Source organism: Drosophila arizonae, chromosome 4, assembly GCF_054131065.1.
Source record: "Drosophila arizonae isolate 15081-1271.41 chromosome 4, UAZ_ARI_1.0, whole genome shotgun sequence".
Taxonomy (NCBI): Eukaryota; Metazoa; Arthropoda; class Insecta; order Diptera; family Drosophilidae; genus Drosophila; species Drosophila arizonae.
The window spans coordinates 13,096,000-13,114,180 of record NC_142924.1 but is presented as its reverse complement, the minus strand read 5'-3'; the positions used below and the strand labels follow the sequence as shown (position 1 = coordinate 13,114,180).

The window sequence follows — 18,181 nt, the reverse complement described above, 5'->3', positions numbered from 1 at the left end:
CGTTTGGCCCAAATATTTAGTTAACTGAACGCATTTCAGCAGCTTACGATGTGGTCAATGAAACATGTTAAATTGAAAATGTATTTTGTAATGATTGCGGTGTCGAAAACCCCAAACCCGAAACCCCACACCCAAAACCCCAAAAACCCACTTATAAAATTGATGCGCAATTCAGTTTAATGGTTGATAATTTGATTCGATTTCACATCCTTTGGTAGGCCGAATTCAAAAATCGAAAGTTCTGTGAACAAAATGCATATTTATTATAGTTATTAAATAGTTGGTGTACAGTTAATAATTGAACGTGTCAATTATTTATCGCAAAGCTTATTTATTTTTGTTGCACATTTATTAACGAGTCGAGTGTTTGTGGTTGACTATTGAATACTATTTGACAATCAATTCAATCAAAATTCAATAAGCGCTATTAAGCTGAAGCATTAAAATTAGGCATAATTTAATTTCATCTGCACACATTCAATTGTATGCATGTAATTGTTTGGCTAAAATTTGGCTTACACAGGTATACATAGTAGTTTTATATACACAGATACAACGACTGTTACTATTTGTATTAAAAATTGTTTAATTTGTTTTTAGTTTTTTTCTTTCGTTTTTTTCCAATTAAATTTCTTTTGATTTTACACTTATTTGACTTGAACATCACAAACAGTTTTAGCTTAAAGAAATACGATATTCGATTTGTTTTTTATTTAAAATTCTCTTAATGCTCGTTTACGAGGCAGGGAGACACTGGGTATATTAGGTTTTTTTTTTTTTTTTTTTTATCAAAAGTTCGCCTATCGCAGGCAAGTAAAAATTTTGTAGAGTTAGAATCAGTTAAGATGGATACAGATTATAAATAACACTTTCTCTGGGACACGCAAATTGAGAGATGTTTTTCCTGTACGAACGAGTATTCTGCAGTCGATGTCGCCCGACTGCTTGACGCTTGTTTTCAGTTTCGAAGAGTATTCTCTCCTTCGTTTCGTATTTGCTTCGTTTGTTAGTTTACCTAAGTGGATGCAGCTCGTGCATCTCGTTCCAGCAGTGTTGTGTCATCATGCGTCGCCTAGTCGAGGTGCCCGTGTTGCGGCAATACTCGGAAACTGCCAAAGACAAAAACGAAAGGAAAACCAAGTGAAAAACCTGTGCTAAACAGTTGAAAATAGTGCGAGCGTAAGTCTCGACGTTTTTAAATGCGAGTGCTGTGAGGGGAAAATCTCATTAAATGGAGAACTCTGCTGCTGCCAGTCAAGCGCAGTTAAAAAACTTTATTGACGTAATATATAACGTGTGTGTACGCAAATGTGTGGGTGGGTGTGGTTTCGTTGTGTCTGTGTGTGCTTACAGGTGATTGCGTGTGCCACATGTAGCTGGTTGCTGTGAATTATAAACTTTCTAATTATGCTGCCTTCACTCAGAAATATTTGAAATGTATTTAAACATTTAGCAAGTCTCTCTCGTATTCGAGAATTTGAAGATTTCCCTTCAAATTCCAGTCAAGTTTTCATTTATATTTATTTACTTTTCATAAAATGGGCTATTATTCAATTATCTAGCTGTCTATTTCTTTTGCCTACTTTTTGATGAACTTGGACCCGAGTTTCGACCTTTTTCTCTGCATTTTTAATTTACATTCACGGTCGTTATTTACCTGCCGCGATTCCATTTATACTTGTATTTGCATTAGCTCAGAATTGGGCTAAAATTCTTTTTTCATTTTTTAAATTTTAGCCCAATTTTGGAGACCCTTTACGGCGGATTTGCCGCTGTCAGCGCAGAGCAAACGTAGCGCTGCAAATTTTGATGTTTATACCACAGCAGATCTTGAGGTCTTTGTATATAAAGTATAGCATACAACTGTGCGCTATTTGACCAGCATTGTGTGCCTAATAAACTGAATGAGCGATTCATAGCAATGAGCACCTCATTAAGAGAAATCTTCCACATAAAAACAGTTATCAATATTCAGAAGTTCTGGCTAAACTCTTACTATTTATGTCTATATTGATCTATCAAAATATATGCATAAATCATCTATCATATCCAACATTAAATACTCAATATTAACAGATTTATGTTTGAAGCTATTGCCATGCTAACAGATCCATCAGCTTTAACTATCTTTTCTTGAAACTTTATCGTCTCGATTTTTATAGCAAACAAGTTTTATAACTGCTTTTGTTTTCGCCAACTTTCTTCAAGTAGCTCATCTGTTGTGCTTTGGCGCATTAACGCGCTCATCAATTTTTAATAAATTGAAAAATTTTTGAACTAATGTGAAAAAATTTGATAGGCTGTCAACAAAATTTGCAAAAGTTTTGTTTTTTGTTGTTGGGTGTTGTTGACAATGTAATTTTTTTGTTTTTTCTTTTTTGTTTGGGCGTATTGAATTTCTAGACAATCTCTGCCTATCAATCATGCACACGCTAGCCCGCATACATATTCATACGTAGATAAACATATAAATACACACACACATTCGCACTCATTCTGGCATCTGGTAAGCAACTGATGAAAATTGTTGGTTTGGGTGTGTTATTGTTTGATTATAAATAATATATGTATATATATGCATGTGTATATTTACATATATATTTTTTAATATACTTTTTTAGTCTGGTAGAAAAAAAGCGTCCTATGCAAAGAATTTCACGCTGTTGCCTCTGAAGTTCAAAACAAAAGCAGTACATAAAATGAAAATTGTCACCAGCAAATAATTTTGTATGATGAATGAAAGAAAAAGGAAAGCGGTGCTGAGCCTGACGGCGTTTGCCTGCCTGTGCCTTTGCTTGATTTTAATTAATTTATTATAAAGCCAATTATAAATTGTCGGAGATTTTAAAGAGTTGAGAAGAGAGAAGCCCCCCAGATGCTGATATCGTAAATCGTAGTGCATAAATCAAGCTCGCCCTTTCCCTTACAAATGCTCTTTTGTCTTCATCTATATAGAAGTATACATATATATATATTTTTAGATTAATGATGATGCTGCCCTTTAGGTGTCCACCTGACTATTTGTGCTGTTTTCTCTGAATTATATAGTTAAATAACAATGGAATCCAAATTGTTGGCCATTACATAAAATTCAAAGAGGAAGCATCTCAATGAAAGCCCCAAGTGAAATGTGAGATGTGCGTCAGAGCTGCCACGACCGCAAGTCGCCTAGGCTTAATTTATAAGTACAGAGCTACAGCCATATATAGTGTATGTATGTATCTGTGTATATAAAGGATCTGCGTATCTGCACGTTTTCCTTCTGCTTTTCTTTATTTTTGTTATCAGCTCGAATGGTTAAGTCAAGCGGCCGGGCCTCGATATTGCCACCAGAATCTGTGTATCACTGAGTGCTCCCAAGGCGCTGGCAATATTCAATGAGCAGTCCAAACACACAACAAGTAGAATAGCTCGAGGCCAGAAATGTTCGACTAGCAGATAACTGCAAGGTCCTGCAAAGCAAGGGGATTGACTGAAGGCATTTAAAACAGTGAACCGGCTTGCTAAATATAATAAATTGAAACAGGAATTCCTTAAATGGCTTGACTAATGTCATTAATATCGATCTAGAATCTTTCTTGATATTATTTAAGAGCAAAAAAGTATTGATAATATGTAAGCAGCTCTGATCTTAGTATATAGACTTCAGCCGTCTAGGTTAATTTTCTTTAAATTTCCCTTATCTACTTTTGCCTGTCACATCATCATTCAGAAAAATAACATACTCTGTCCATTTTAGGGTATGAAAAACATAATGAGCAAGCTCTGTTTTCCATGCCAAAGTTCGCGTATTGTATGCAACGCACGTAACACACATGGCGTATGAGCTATATACATTTAACAATAGAGTCTGCCTACGAGTGTGTGTGCTCGTGTTTCTGTGTGTGTGTGCGCGTGTTTCTCTGTGAATGTGTTAGTGCTTGAAACTGTAACGAATACTGTTGGCCAATCAAAGTCGTAATTAACTACAGCCGCATGATTGAAATTGTACCGTTCGGCAAACACTTATTAAATTGGAGAGCACGCGTTCCTTTGTGCGAAAGCAAATTAAAACGCTGTGCAGGATATGCAAAAATTGTCTGAAGCTTAGTTGGGCAGTGATTGGGGCAGATGCAATTAGCATGATGCTCGAATCGCCCGCGTGCCTAGATAGTGGATCTGCAGCTGTATTATGTAATCTGTTTCAATACTAACGCCTTTAAGCGTAAGCGTTAAATCAGTTAGTAAGTTTTTCAATTAGCGCGAGTCGAGAAAGTCCTGCACATAACGCCTGAATGGCGCCTAAGCAAATTTCATTACATTAAACCGGAATGTAGCTAAGAGCTGCTCAAATGAGAATTGGCTAAAAATATATTTCTAGGCTCGTATTTCTTGGAATTCAGATGCTTAAATTGAGTCTTATTAAATGCTGCGATTCTAAGAGACCCTATTGGCCTTTGAAACTCATTAGGCTGACATTTTGATGCACCTGTCTAATCAGCTTTCAATTAAACACGTTGCGACGCTGCCTTGGCTTGGCCAAATCACTTCACAAATTTTAAATCAATATTTGTTTTATAATTGCCAAGTGCTAACAACGAGCTGTCTGTCTATGCTTGATTCTGCAGTGCGATATTTACTCACAGCTGAGTTGGTTACTGTTTAAACACTTGTTATTGACGTGCGCAAAAAAAAAAAAAAACAGAAAAAAAAAAATAACAAGTAAAGCTTTATTGCAGCAGCATGGCTGAAGTCCTTAAGCTAGGAGGAGTATACACAAATATAAAATATGAATGAGTGTTGGGAGAGTGTGGGTGTGTGCATGTAAATAAAACAGGCTGAAGCACGATTTTTAAAACGTTCTGTTGGTCGTGCGACAATGGAAACGCTAATTACATTTGATGTAGCCGCATTCCCAACTGTTGTTCCACCTGCTCAGGTGCTGCCGCTGCCGCTGCCGCTGCTGCTGCTCTGGCAAGCGGATGAGGCTGTCAATATTTGTGTGTAACATACAAAAAACCTTTTGACTGTGCTGATCCCTTTAACCTTGGCAACTTGACTTGCTCTCAACTGTTTTTGCCCGCTTGGATTGTCGGCTTCTGACGTTTTATTTAATTTCATTTGAGTTCATTTTAAATTGTGCATTTAGCCACAAATGCTTAAGCCTTCGCCATTTGATTCACTCAGATTTTAATTTATGATCTAACCGGCTTATACAATACATTTTTAATGCAATAATCCGCGAAGTTGTCTTTATTATTACGCCTCGGAGCGCAATTTGTTACTGCCTCGAATTTGAGCATAAATAAATAATGTACTTTGAACAGGTAAATCTTAAAAAGCAAATTGAATTATAGCATTTGCGGGACTTGGTTATTTGCATAAGTCTTTAGAATTGGCTGGAAATAATTTTGATGATGGATTTGACATTTGTACTTATAATAAATTACACCAACTTGACCCTCATCATTGTTAGCTTCTTTTATCTTCTGTGTGTGTGTGTGTGTGTGTTTGTTATTCTAAACTACAAGAAACAACAACAAAGCTGATATAAACATAACATACTTCGTTGACCTTTGCGTCATTCCTCTCGATTTGGTATTCTACTTTTAATAATTTATCATTTTGATTGGAGTCTATCAATGGCGTTTCACTATCTGCTGCGTAGTTGACTTCCTTTAAAGCTCTTCTTCTTTGGCAAGAGTTAAAGCTTCTTTTCTAGATTAGCATAAAATTCTGCTGAAGTTTTTCTGGGAATTCCTTCTTTCACGAAAATAGGGATAATCAGCGCATAATATTAATGTGACAGTGGGAGGGCAACATAATTCAATAATATACATATATAAATGTATTCTTAATCAAAGCGTAGGTTTGAGTTGGATTAGTCATGTAGGCCTGTCCGTTTTTCTGTTTACATTATAATCATTGTCCCATTATGTTATTATGATGATAAACAAGTTGTTGATGATAATGTGATAATAATAACACTGAATATGATAATAATAAAGTGTATGATAATGAGTGAATCGATTATAATGTTATTAATAAGATTTTCTACTGATATTGGGGGCCTACTACTAAAACTCTTAGTACTATTCCCACTTTTGCTTTTATTCAAACTTCCGGTTCCATTTGTATTCATACTTCTTTATTTAGTTCTACGACTACATCAACTAGTACTCATTTATACTACTACTTCTTTATTTAGTTCTACTACTACTTCAACTAGTACTCATTTCTACTACTATTTCTTCATTTAGTTTTACTATTTGTACAATTAGTACCAACTCCTACTACTACTTCTTTATTTAGTTATACTACTATTTCAAAAAGTACCAAATTCTACAGTAGTAGAAGAGACATAGAAGTACTATGTTTAGTACTAATACTATTCTACTAATACTTCTAGTTTACTTAGCATTCAGCTCTACTACTACTTACTTGTTTAGTTATAATTAATACTATTTCTACTACTCTTCTATTTCTGCTTCTACTACTACTTATATTTGTTATTTTACACAATTCGATTCGTAATTGCATTGATATTAGCTAAGTTCCATATACCCAACGGATGTACAGTTTGTTCCCTTTCCCACATCGAACAAGTTGATTTTCTGAAAATAAGTGAGCTGTCTGAATTTTAGGCACTGGCTGCATCCCGTTGAGATTTGCCACTGCTTGTTTGCATTTATTTGCATGTATGAGCAATAAAATTTTCATTTCTTTGAATTTACTTATGCGAGACGCTTGAGCACTTGCTTAAGTATTTGGCAGCGTGTACATTCAGGTGCACCTACCTGTCACTTGAGTGATGCCTTCGCGTTGAGCCGACGAGACGCGACGGAAAATGCTGAGCACCGCTTTGCTGTATGTAATGTATAACAAGAGAAAAGATAATTACGGTTAAGAGCTTTTCAAGCCAATCTTCTGTGCAAAATTTAAATAACGAAACCGTAAAATAAACAAAGCAAATTATATTTTTCTTTTTTTTTTACACATATGTACACCATATGCACATGCAAACAGACACACAGGCTTCCATGTAAAGTACTTAAGCCCTTGTGTTGGAAGTACTTACCGAAAATTTTGTCCGCTCACGCAATAAAGTACGAAATTGATGCCAAAATTCGTAATGAAAAACGCATTGAAGATGTACTGCAAAACGATTGTTGAATTTTGTGTTTTGTCCGTTTGTGTCTGGCAGGAAAGCAGAAAGAGGAAAATATAAGTTTATCTATATGTATGTATGTATGTGTTTATATAAAATGTAATTTAATTTATGCTGCCATTTGTGGTATGCTTAAGTCTAAGCTGCTCTTTGAACTATTTATGCCATAACTTTGTAATTAATATTTCTTTGGAGAATCGACTCGTATTGCACGCTTCAGTATGGTCTATTAACCTGTTGAGCTTATTTCGACATTTCCAGTTGGTTGCGTATTTTGTTGCTGGAAAACCCTTTCGCTCAATTAATTTGATGTCGCAATCAATATGCAATGCTTGTCGTGCGTGCTGAAACAATTTGCAATTCATTCATTCAATCGCCTGCTGTCGATAGCTAAGGGCAAATTTACATGAAAAATGAAAAGCTACTTTTCCGTTCGGGCATTTCGACACGTCTCGTGAAATAACAATTTTCACAGTCTCTGAATTTATTCATGCGAATTATTATATCTGATTTGAGTATACGCAATTATATTCATATATATGCATATATATAACAGTGAAAAATCATTACACCAGTAAACAAATTTTCTGAGGAAAATATAATCCGTTAAAGCGTTATTTATATAATTAAATGCTGCAAAGTGTTGTCAAGAATCTGCTGTCATTCAGTTAATTCTTTTTATTTTATTTAATTTATTTTGTTGTTTTTTTTTTTACAAGGCAAAAGTGTCAAAAGTACACAAACTAATTAAAGCATAATTTTATGGCAAAGACAGAGCCTGGCATAATCATACTCCAAGCACTTCGCATTGTCGTGCGCTGCTGCGTAAACCCCTTCGTTTGAAAACATTCAAGCATGTCAGTTTATATACATAAGCGTGGCTGACATTTAATCAACTCAGCTAAATTTGTTTTTCTTTTTTTCGGCATTCTAGGAACTTTATTATAAATAGAAAATATCATACAAATAAAAAGGCGCTAATCGTGAAGTGCGTGACTGGGAGATACCCTGATTAATATTTAATGAGCAACGATTCAATGCAAAGTGTAAAGACTCTAGCTTTGAAGTTGTAGGGAACCTTGATTTTACAATTCAAGCTCGGTATATTTCACGGAACTAAAAATTTGCATATTTATTTATCTAACGGACAGCTAGAGGTATTTGGCTAAATTATCTCGTTTTAGCAAAATCATTATACTATTAATTACCATTTTCAATGGGTATATATAAATAGAAGTTTCTGAACTTATTTTATAACTAACTTTAGCTCATTAACGAAACACTATTTGGCATTATGTGTGCTCATTTCTTTTCATCTTCGCATTAAATATAAAAACAATCTCCTTCCAAAAACTTCAACTAAGCAGCAAAGAATATCATGAAATGAATATTATTTTTCTGCCCTTGGTCTCCATAGTGCTAAAGTATAAATCTAGCGTGAGGGCTGCTGTTACGTAAAGGACACAATTAATTAGCAGTTGTGGTTGCCGCAATCATAAAACTTTCTTTATGCAATGGGAGCAGCTGGCGTGCTTTTATATAGAGACATTTCATTGTTTATATATATATATAGTGTATATATAGCTATTCTTCCTGTTATCGTTATGCTTGATCAACTTTAATTAAGTCTATCAAATGTGTCGTACGCGTGTGGCGATGGTTTTTGAAGTTAAACTCTGCGCGGCACACGCGGCGTATGCGTAATCAAAGAGCCTTTGAGGCATTTTCGAAGTATGCATATTAATAAGGATTGACCTGGTGCGGCAATGCTTTGATAGCTCGGAGCGTTTGTGTTGGGAGTTCTATTGGCGATTATTACGCAGCTATGCTCGGCACATAATTATAAACTCACCTCCCAATAGGTCTCGATGCGCAGCAAGCAGCTCGGCAAATTGAGGCAGACAAAAACCGTGGAGACGACAAGCAACATTTTGGTTACCTTCAACTGGGATGAGTTCTGCACCTTGCGACGTCCTGCAAGATCAAGTCAAAGTGTCACATTAGTTATATGATATGATGAAATGCGTAAATTACTTGGCATTTATTTAAGTCCAACTTTTTTGCCCAGCAAGTCGCAATGGAACTCTTAAGTAGTTGGCATTTTCACGCTGCTTCTCAAGCGTGATTAATTGTGGGAAATTTGTGTGCAGCAAAGTTAATAAAGTTTGCCAACAAGTTGACTGCAGTTGTGCATGAGTCTGTCAATGTGTGTGTGTGTGTGTTTGTGTGTGTGTGTGTGTGTGCGTGTTTGTGCTGCTGCCTCGCAGCTTGTGCTTACAAATAAGCTGCTTTTGTGTGGTCTTGTCAACCAAATGCAACAAAACTTTCCGTTACCCACCTGATGGTTTCTGTGCTATCTCGCAATGATGTTGAGGCCTGACTTCCTGCCGTTGTTGCTGCTGCTGCTGCTGTTCGGTTTGCCTTGATACACTGTGCTGTCCACTCGGGTGTATGCCCGTTGATTTTTGACGCTTCAACGATGCTGCACTGCGATAACTGGAAGCTGCATGCGCTGGCATATTTGTCATCTGAGGTTTCCTGCAGGGTTGCGTGTAACAAAAGGAAAACATACTTGATTAGATTAAAATTGGACTTTTGTACTTATAAATGTAATAATATTTGTTATTGATGTGGACAGCATTCTTGTGAAATTGGAATCATATATCATAAATATCAAATGCAACGACAATGCCAACTCACATTTTGTGCATTGTGAGTGTGCGTCGAACGGTAGCAAATTTCCAAACGGTGCAGCCCGTACAGGTGTTCAGCACGGTGATGGTTGTAAAGGGCACCGCATAGACTACAATCGAGTCCCAGTAGTTGAATAAAGCCAGTTGCTCCTGTAATAAAATCCAAATTTCGTTAGAAATACGTATGCCATTTCTGTGTGTCTGTGTGTGTGTGTGTGTGTGTGGGTGAGTGTATGTGGCCCTAATCAAATTGGGATTGTGGCGCGGGTTGACGAGGCGTATGCGTAATGTAATTGCAGCTGTGCGACTGTGCTGGCAAATCGAATTGCATTGGCTTAAAAACAATTAAAAGCTGCATCAAACTGAATGAAAACTAGAACATTTTTTAGTTTTTTAGTTTGTTTTTCGAAAGTATTTGCTAAAAATGCGATTATTTTATGTGAGGTTTCCAGAGAAAAGTAAATGAATATTGTTAACTAGCTGCGAAAAAAAATTGAACTTTTTAATTAGAATTTCTGGCTAAATTGTTCCCTTTTCGGATATTTAATATAAGGTTAAAAGAAGTGCTATTTTTTAAATATTTAGTCATTTTCCAAATGATTTTTTGACCTTTCCTTCTATTTAGAGCATCTTAATCTGAGCTCTTAATCAACTTGTTCCTTCTTAATCTGCCATTTATTTTTAATACCTCTTCAAACAGATGAAGAGTCCTTTCCCAGAAAATTTTAATTGTATGCTGTTTAATTTAATTGCTTTCTGGGTTGCCTTTAAGCCGCCAAAAAAAAAAAAAAAAAAAAAATGTGAAGCAATAAAAATAAATATGGTTAATTCACTGAATTAATTAAAATAAGTATATCGGCTGCTACAATTATCCGAATTAAATTATTTACCAGCCTTAAAATGCCAGAATGTTTTTTAATAAACACTTACTCAATTGTACGCAATTAACACTCGGATGTAATTAATGAATATATATTGCACGGAAATTGAGTGCTGAATGCTACAGGTAATAGAATCAGCTTGCAAATCTTGCCAAAGGGCCGTAATGAGGCAATGTAAGATAATATTCTTGGATTCCTTTGTGTAAGCCATTTTAATTACGTATGACCTTAGGACATTCAGCTATTTTTAGTGATGAATTGAGCACGATACGGCTCGAAATGCAATTAGTTAAAGTAATTTTCCTGAGCCTTTTTCAATTTTTGGGGAAATTCAGCAATTGCTTTTAGCTTGAATCGATCAAAAGCATAATAATTCTTCAATTTCCAATCAATTCTCAGTGTTGATGTTGTTTATGTTGCTCTTGTTGTTGTTCTTGTTGTTTTTGTGGCATATGCTGTAAATTCCTTTGCAATATCCTTTTACAAGTTTTTGTATTAATTTTCCAATTTGGATGAAGCTAAGACAGTTGTAGCATTGGTTGATTTGTCTGTGGCATTGGCCTTGGGTGGATGGGCGGGCCCACTCAGAGAGTGTCGGAGCTAACTTTCAATTGGATTTCTTTTCCGTATACATGGATTACATATTTATTCTATCAAATATGTTGCAGTTGACCAGCTGCTGCTGGAAATTGTCAACAGTTGTGTTTTACCCATTGACAAGTCGCAATTTTAATCAAACACTTCTCTGGGTTGACAATAAACTAAGCCATGTGACTGTTGGCTGTGTGGCCTTGCAGCAGCTTGATTGATTTAGAGCCAGTGGGACTAAATGTGTATATCTATATTTATATATTATATATCTAACATGACTCTGCAAAATATAGCTGTGATTAAAACAACATCGAATTGCTTTCAATGTACACAACTTTCTGACCAAGAGTCGCCCAAAGCGTGTCGTATTAATAGGCTAAATAAAATAGCAAATTTAATTGATTCGCATGACAAGAGCGCTTGACTGGCTAGAATAAACATATTCGCCGAATGAGAGAGGGGTTCCCTCGCTCAAAACTTTATATTTTCGGAGTCTGCTTGCTGCCTTAATGTCCCACGCACTTTTCAAATATGTGGGCCTAATTACAGCTCGTTATGTTTCGTTCTGGAACATATTTCTTGGGCCATTTGCTAATGCAGACTATTTATATATTCTTCTAATGTACTTACTAACAATTACCTCTAATTTAATTCATTTACGTGCGAGCCTGGGCCAGCGCCTGTGCTCTGGCCGGCACATGGCCAAAATTCCTGTGCAATTTGTGCAGATTCAGTGAATAAGTAACTTAAGCAGGAGTAAGAGGAACAGTAACAGCAGCTGCTTTTAATGCGGGCATAGATACAGACCATGCCAGACGAAAAATGAAAAGTGTTTTCGATTTTTATTTTATTTTTTTTTGCGCCCGACCAGAAATCTATGCTCACTTTTCTATATTTTTGGCAATGCCCACGTACAGCCATCGATCTACCAAGTTTTCAATAACATAGTCAAGCGAGACGTTCAAAAGGACAAGTATATGTCCACATCACTCATACGACACGTTCGCCAAGCAACGGCAGCAGCAAGTGGCAGGGTTTGTGCTTTCATTTTCATTTTCATTTTATTTTCTCTTTTATTTTGGCGTTACTGATTGGATTTGAATGCATGAAATGTATATACATATACACATATATATATATACAACGTATTGTTCTTGACAATGCGACAATTTCGGGACACTTTATCATTTTGATAGGCGCGGCTTTGTTGCCAACTTTACGGCTCAGTTGTTGCTGCGTCCAATTTGGCTAATAGCTACGATCGCTGCTCCTGCTACTTTTTGTTTCATGCCACTTTTAAAGGTAGACATTTCTTTCTGTTTGTTTGACTTGCACTGTCTGAAAATTAGCATCGAATTTCAGGGTCTGTACCCTGGCCATTGGAGTGGCCTATACAATATCCAATATATGTACATATATAAACTATGTTTTGTAAATAGAAATTTGAGATTTAACGAATTGCCCTGGGAAGTTTTTATTGGGCAGTGTCTACCAGCTCTACCTCTTTTGTGTGTGTGGGTGAGTGAAGTTGTTTTTTTTTTTTTTTTTTTTTTGGTGCGCGTGTTCGACAATCGGACACACCTATAGCTAGCCCAAGGGCTCTGGCTTGCGTAGCAATTGTTTGACTTTCTTCTTTTGCGTTGTGGTTAAAAAAGAAATTGTTTGCCTTAGTTTTAGCTGCGGTTTGTCGTACGACGCGTTTGTATACCCTGTAGAGGGTAGGCCAGTGGAGTGAGTAACTTAAGGGTGAGTAACTCTCAAGGGTGAGGGATAGTTTTAATGAGGTGGCTTATTCTGAGAATAGTCTAAGCAGTACATTAGTTTTATATATGTATGTGGATGGCAAAGACTTCAGTTTTATTTAAACCTTTCCAAGGTATTTCATATTCGTAGCCAACTTATTTGAGGCTTGATCCCAGTCTTTTGGCCTTTGATGGCATGCTGCTGCTCTGTGGGCTACATTTGTGCCTCTAATTTGTTGTCTCTCTTAATAAATTGTCAATTTGTGCCTAACTCACTCAGCAGTTGGCTAAATAAACTGTGCGTTTGATTAATTGGTAACGTTTACCAAGTGTCATTATTGTTATTTTCCTTTTTTTTTTTTTTGTATTTTGGTTTTTTTCCTCTTGTGTGACCGCAACAACTTGACGCACTTGGGCTTACTCTTAACATGTTCCGTTTTTTACCCAAACTTAAAGATCTCCTCTTTAGTTGGTTGCCCACTCAACTGTGCCACTATTAATTTAAGTGCCTGACATTCAGTGTTCAGCGGACAAAGAGTTTTTTCGATTCGATTTAACATATTAAGCGATAAGAGTCTTATCAGCAGCAGTAAAAAAAGACAGCAGAGAACAGAAATGTTTTCGACAGGAAATGAAATGAAAGAAGAGAAAAATATCGGACAAGTGCTTGGCAATTCGTTTATTTGCTGAAACTGTTGCTTAAATTGATTCTGAAATCCTCCTATGAGCTACACGGAATGTTAAGCAAAGGGTAGCAATTCGAGTGTAAACTTTATACATTTGATATGAATATTAGAAAACTAGAATATTTCATAAAAATATCCGCTACTTTTGACAGACAGTAAATGCTACCTGAATTTGAATTTCAATATATCATTGATAATCACATTAATTAGGTTGGGCCACGCATGAAGTGTTTCCTTATTTTTATATTTCTTCAAATTTTTTTTCTTTGATTTATGAGCAATGTGCGAAATCGTATAAATTCTATAGACTGAAGCTGCATAACAAAGAACAAACAAAGTCAAGCATTTTGAATATGTGATTCGCGCATATGGTGAATTCAGAGAATTTGCGACAGGATGTGCCGTAGTCTGTGCTTTTGTGGCAACCTTTTGTTGGTCGTTCACTTGCAACATTCTTGGCACTAGTCGCTGCCAGTTGCCAATGGCAACCCACTTAAAGCGTTCAGAGACCAGTATCTGGAATTACAAATATGCAATAGAAAGGCTTTTCATGTTTGATATGGATATGAATGTGGGGTGCATGAATGTGTGAATGAATGAGTGAGTGTGTGAAGTCAACTGACATTCATAGGCCTGGTGAGGTAAACTGTCGTAATTTGTCGCTGTTGTAGTTGTAGTGTGAAAGTATTACTCACGTTATAGGAGGTGTTCAGATCGCATATGGTATCATTCAATTTGGGACTGTAGACAGGCTTGGCAATCAATATATACGGCACACAGTGCACACATCCAGCGAGTGTGAGGCCAAATAGAACGATTTTGGCGCGACGTACGGTGCACATAATTTGACGCTTTAACGGATACATGACCGCTATGAAACGCTCGACGGTGAAGGCAACAACAAACCACACCGAACAAAAGCTGGCCAAATAGCTGAAGAACGTGAAGAACTGGCAGAAATAATTCTTATTATAGATGTTCACGTTGAGAAAGTTGAGCCACTGCATGAATAGGCCGCACAGGAAACAGGTATCGCTGATGGCCAATGCGGCCAAATAGAAGCTCGACGATAATTTGCGTAGCTTGGTCATGAAGAAGACAAAGACGGAGAGTATGTTGCCAATGCTGCCCGTGCAGCAGATGATGGGCACGTAATATCTATTCACAATATCGCCAATGAGGTATGCGATTCGCAGCATTTCCTCATCCTCGACGGACATAAAGTCCATGTCCATGTCGCCGCTGGCATTTCTGCTGTCATCTGCCGCAGCAGCGTAGTCGAGAAACGTTTCATTCAATGTGGATGTTGTTGATATGTCCTGGCTTACGTTCGACACGGCTGTCTCGTAAGGATTAGCCATAATTGCGCTTGAGCTGTGTTCGCTGCAAATTGAATGGTGGGTGTGCATTAGTCACACTATTTTCCCGGCTCTTTAACGATACGACTTTACTGCATTTTTAATTCCTTCTTAGCAGCTGCAACTATTTTTAGTTGTTGTTAGTTTTCAATTTCCCTTTTACTACACGGCACAGTGAAACCAAAACAGATGCAAATTTAATAAGACTCAACTTTCTGCTGGACTTGAGATAAATAAAATTTCCAACGAGCTTCAAGTAATGAACTACTGCGACCACAGTTTCCGTGTATTTTCTAGCTAAAAACTTTTCCGCTCTGCAGCCAACTTGAGGCAAATAAAATAATAAGCTTTACAGATGCTAAGAAGAAAGATTATATACCCTGCATAAACATAAATATGAATAAAAATAGAAAATGCACTCGCTTATTTCACTGAGCACTAGATGTTTATATATAAACTTATGCTCTAGTTAATATTACTATCTATTCTATCTATTCTACTTGTCATATTGATAAGAGATTAGTATTCGAGAACTGATTGCAAAATGAAATATGCCCTAAAAACTAAAAAATATGATTTTCCATTGAAAATGGTTTCAGAGTATAAAAATTAATATTTTATATTTTATATATATATTGTCTTGGCTATGGCATTGCTAACCTTTTGCCATGACCTATGTCCTATAGTTAGCCTAGGCAGTCCCCTACATAGACTACTTAATATAAAGTTCATTTCACTCTCATTTCGTAACAAAGCAAAAAAGCAAGTTGTTGAATGTGAAAGTTTTTAAGTTTGAATACTTTTAACAGAATTTTTTTGCATCTTCAAGTTCTGTAAAAGTTTCTTAGTTATTTTTTCTTAAAAAAAAAAACTTATATATATAGTTGAGCCTATTTAATTTTCTGCTTTTGCACGCGTCGTCAAATACGAAATAAATTTTGTTCATTTCAAGTTTTAGGAAGTGCCACGCTATTATCAGCAAAAAATTATTATATCAAAGTTATTTTTTTCCAATGGTTTCTTAACTTTTTAACGTTTGATTTTAACTTTTATTTTTTGTGTAATTTTTTTTTCTTAATTTGATTTTGTTCGAGGAACTTTTTTACACGCTCTGAAATCGGACAAGTGTTCAAGGAAGTTTTTGATTTTTAATAAAAGTTTGACAAACTTTCCGCTTGGCTCTAAAGTTCTTTTTTGTGTGCTCTTTTCTTGCGCTATTTATTAGTCTATTAATTGTTCAATGGGGCTCGCTGAATTTTACCGACGGCGTTTGTTATTACGTTGCTGGGCTCAGGGGATTCCGACTCGCTGACAGGGCATCCGGCCTGCAGGACAATACGCGCGCAACTAAGCCGAGACATTGGTCGAGACGAGTTTATAAGCAATTCGGTTCATTTCGCCGCCATTGGAAGGCGCGAAAAATGCCGGAAAGCTTTTCGCCTCCGATTTGGAGTCGGCGCATTGCCAAATGTCGACATTTCATTCATAGAATCAACAGGTGACAAGGTCACGGGCTAGAGGCGGCCCAACAAGTGGGCCGCCAACTAATTTCTAGGTTCAGAAAGGAGAGGCAGAGAGAGTGGTGCAGCTATTGTTGTCAACAGGAGTTGTAATTGTGTTAGTGGCTTTTAGTTATTGTCTGCTGTGAGCTGGCACAGATTGAAGTAAACATAAACAACGACTTCGCAGCTATCCAGTGCCGGCTTTAAGCTTTCTACCAACTGGAAAACCCGAAGTCTTGGAGTTGCCTAAGCGATGCCCTCGCCGGATGCATTCAGTTGTTGCCGAGCATTCAGCTGCGGCAGAACCAACAAATGGCCGGAAGTATTTTATGTGGTTGGGTTTCCTTTTTACGAATATGTTTCATATGATGGTTCTTAAGTGTTCTACATTCACTAAACTTTCACTTTTTCTTTTTGTTCGCTTTCAGAAGATGATAAAGTTGGCACGCTGGATGAGCTGCTGAGTAATGCCTATTGTCGTTCGCAGCGTTTCCTCTCCAAGCAGCTGGCGCACTTGCGACCCGAGCTCACCATGTCCATATTTTCGGGTGAGTTACGACGACTGGCAACTTGTTAGACAGCAGCAGACATCAGTTGATTTCCTCTATTTTTATATGTCTTTGCAGAGATAACACATCGTTTTCAGAGCGCCCGTGAAGATGTGCGTGCCTTGCTGCTGCAGTGTCTGCTGCCCTGGCTGCAGAACATGGAACTGGTTGCAACGAGTGTGCCACCTGCGACGCCCCTTTCCTATATTATGGTAGGCGTGCCTGTAAAGTCTCTTGTCTGTTGTGCTTTATCTATTGCTATGCTTCATTTGCAGTATTTCCCCGACTCGGGCACACGCGGACGTCGTGAGGGCACCGGCTCAACGGAGGCCACAGAAATGATTTTGAATAATCTATTTTATATAACTGCCAAGGTGAGTAAACTTAACATTTATATTAATTATTTATATTACACTACTTGACTCTCTCTCTCTTTCTCCCTCTCTTTTTGTCTGTTGTCTTGCTTGTCCATAGTTTTCGGATGCCCATCCGCGTGATATTGAGGAGCTGTGGGGCACCTTGTGTCAGTTCTGGCCCAACAATCTAAAGGTCATCCTGCGCTATTTGGTCATTATGAGTGGCATGGCACCCACCGAGCTGTTGCCTTATGTAAGTGACATGCATTTTGGCCACGTTTTCGGCAATTAACTTTTGCATTTTCAGGCTAAGCGCGTGGCTCTCTATTTGGCACGCAGCTGCCCGGATCGCTTGCTTGATGAGCTAATGGCCGAGCTGCAGACAGTGGAGACACTCAACTGCCTTATCGAGCGCACTGAAACACCGCCCTTCTACAGGCTGACCAGCATGCGAAAGGCTTCCAGTCATAGTGCCGATGGTGAGTTGCAGCTGAAATCTGATTTTAGCAACTTAATTGAGACTTTGCTCTTTGATTGCCAGGACAACCTGTGGGCGGCATTAACGATTCGCGCACCCAGGACCTGACCGTGGAGAAGGGCACCATACACACCAAGCGGCACAGCGGCGAGGATCCCATTAAAATTGGGTTTGTTCTATTTAACTAAAATGCAAAAGA

At 37.4% G+C, this 18,181-nt stretch overlaps 2 protein-coding genes across 33 annotated transcripts in view; one reads left to right on the top strand and one right to left on the bottom strand.

The window, feature by feature from the left end:
* fry (microtubule binding protein furry) overlaps positions 1-18,181 on the top strand; it is a 49,382-nt gene that overhangs the window by 20,019 nt on the left and 11,182 nt on the right. For 25 of the 26 annotated variants that reach the window (XM_018006405.2, XM_089466710.1, XM_018006404.2 and 22 more), the window contains 6 exons: positions 17,029-17,148; positions 17,227-17,360; positions 17,424-17,522; positions 17,623-17,757; positions 17,812-17,983; positions 18,046-18,151. In XM_018006405.2, coding sequence (XP_017861894.1) covers positions 17,029-17,148; positions 17,227-17,360; positions 17,424-17,522; positions 17,623-17,757; positions 17,812-17,983; positions 18,046-18,151 — 766 coding nt within the window. The remainder of the gene's footprint in view (positions 1-17,028; positions 17,149-17,226; positions 17,361-17,423; positions 17,523-17,622; positions 17,758-17,811; positions 17,984-18,045; positions 18,152-18,181) is intronic. The other variant, XM_089466689.1, reaches the window with a different exon arrangement.
* Positions 125-16,449, bottom strand: CNMaR (G-protein coupled receptor). 7 transcript variants are annotated; one of them, XM_089466715.1, is made up of 8 exons: positions 15,759-16,449; positions 14,436-15,123; positions 9,848-9,990; positions 9,486-9,685; positions 9,000-9,121; positions 7,058-7,176; positions 6,777-6,844; positions 125-1,109 (listed from the first exon to the last, which is right to left on the bottom strand). In XM_089466715.1, exons 2-8 carry the CDS (start codon positions 15,099-15,101, stop codon positions 1,012-1,014), a joined length of 1,416 nt encoding a protein of 471 aa, XP_089322841.1. In that variant the 5' UTR covers positions 15,102-15,123; positions 15,759-16,449; the 3' UTR covers positions 125-1,011. The 7 variants fall into 7 exon arrangements, with proteins under 7 accessions (XP_089322841.1, XP_089322843.1, XP_089322844.1 ...); XM_089466717.1 differs by having other exon boundaries at positions 16,364-16,438; XM_089466718.1 differs by having other exon boundaries at positions 16,379-16,434.

Excerpts from the sequence above, each read along its gene's own strand:
- CNMaR (XM_089466713.1), bottom strand. The coding sequence starts at position 15,149 with ATGCACACCCACCATTCAATTTGCAGCGAACACAGCTCAAGCGCAATT. Across the intron at positions 7,177-8,999 it reads GCATCGAGACCTATTGGGAG|ACACAAACGGACAAAACACA; the intron begins GTGAGTTTATAA and ends CTTTCCTGCCAG. Across the intron at positions 1,110-6,776 it reads AGGCATCACTCAAGTGACAG|TTTCCGAGTATTGCCGCAAC; the intron begins GTAGGTGCACCT and ends TGTCTTTGGCAG.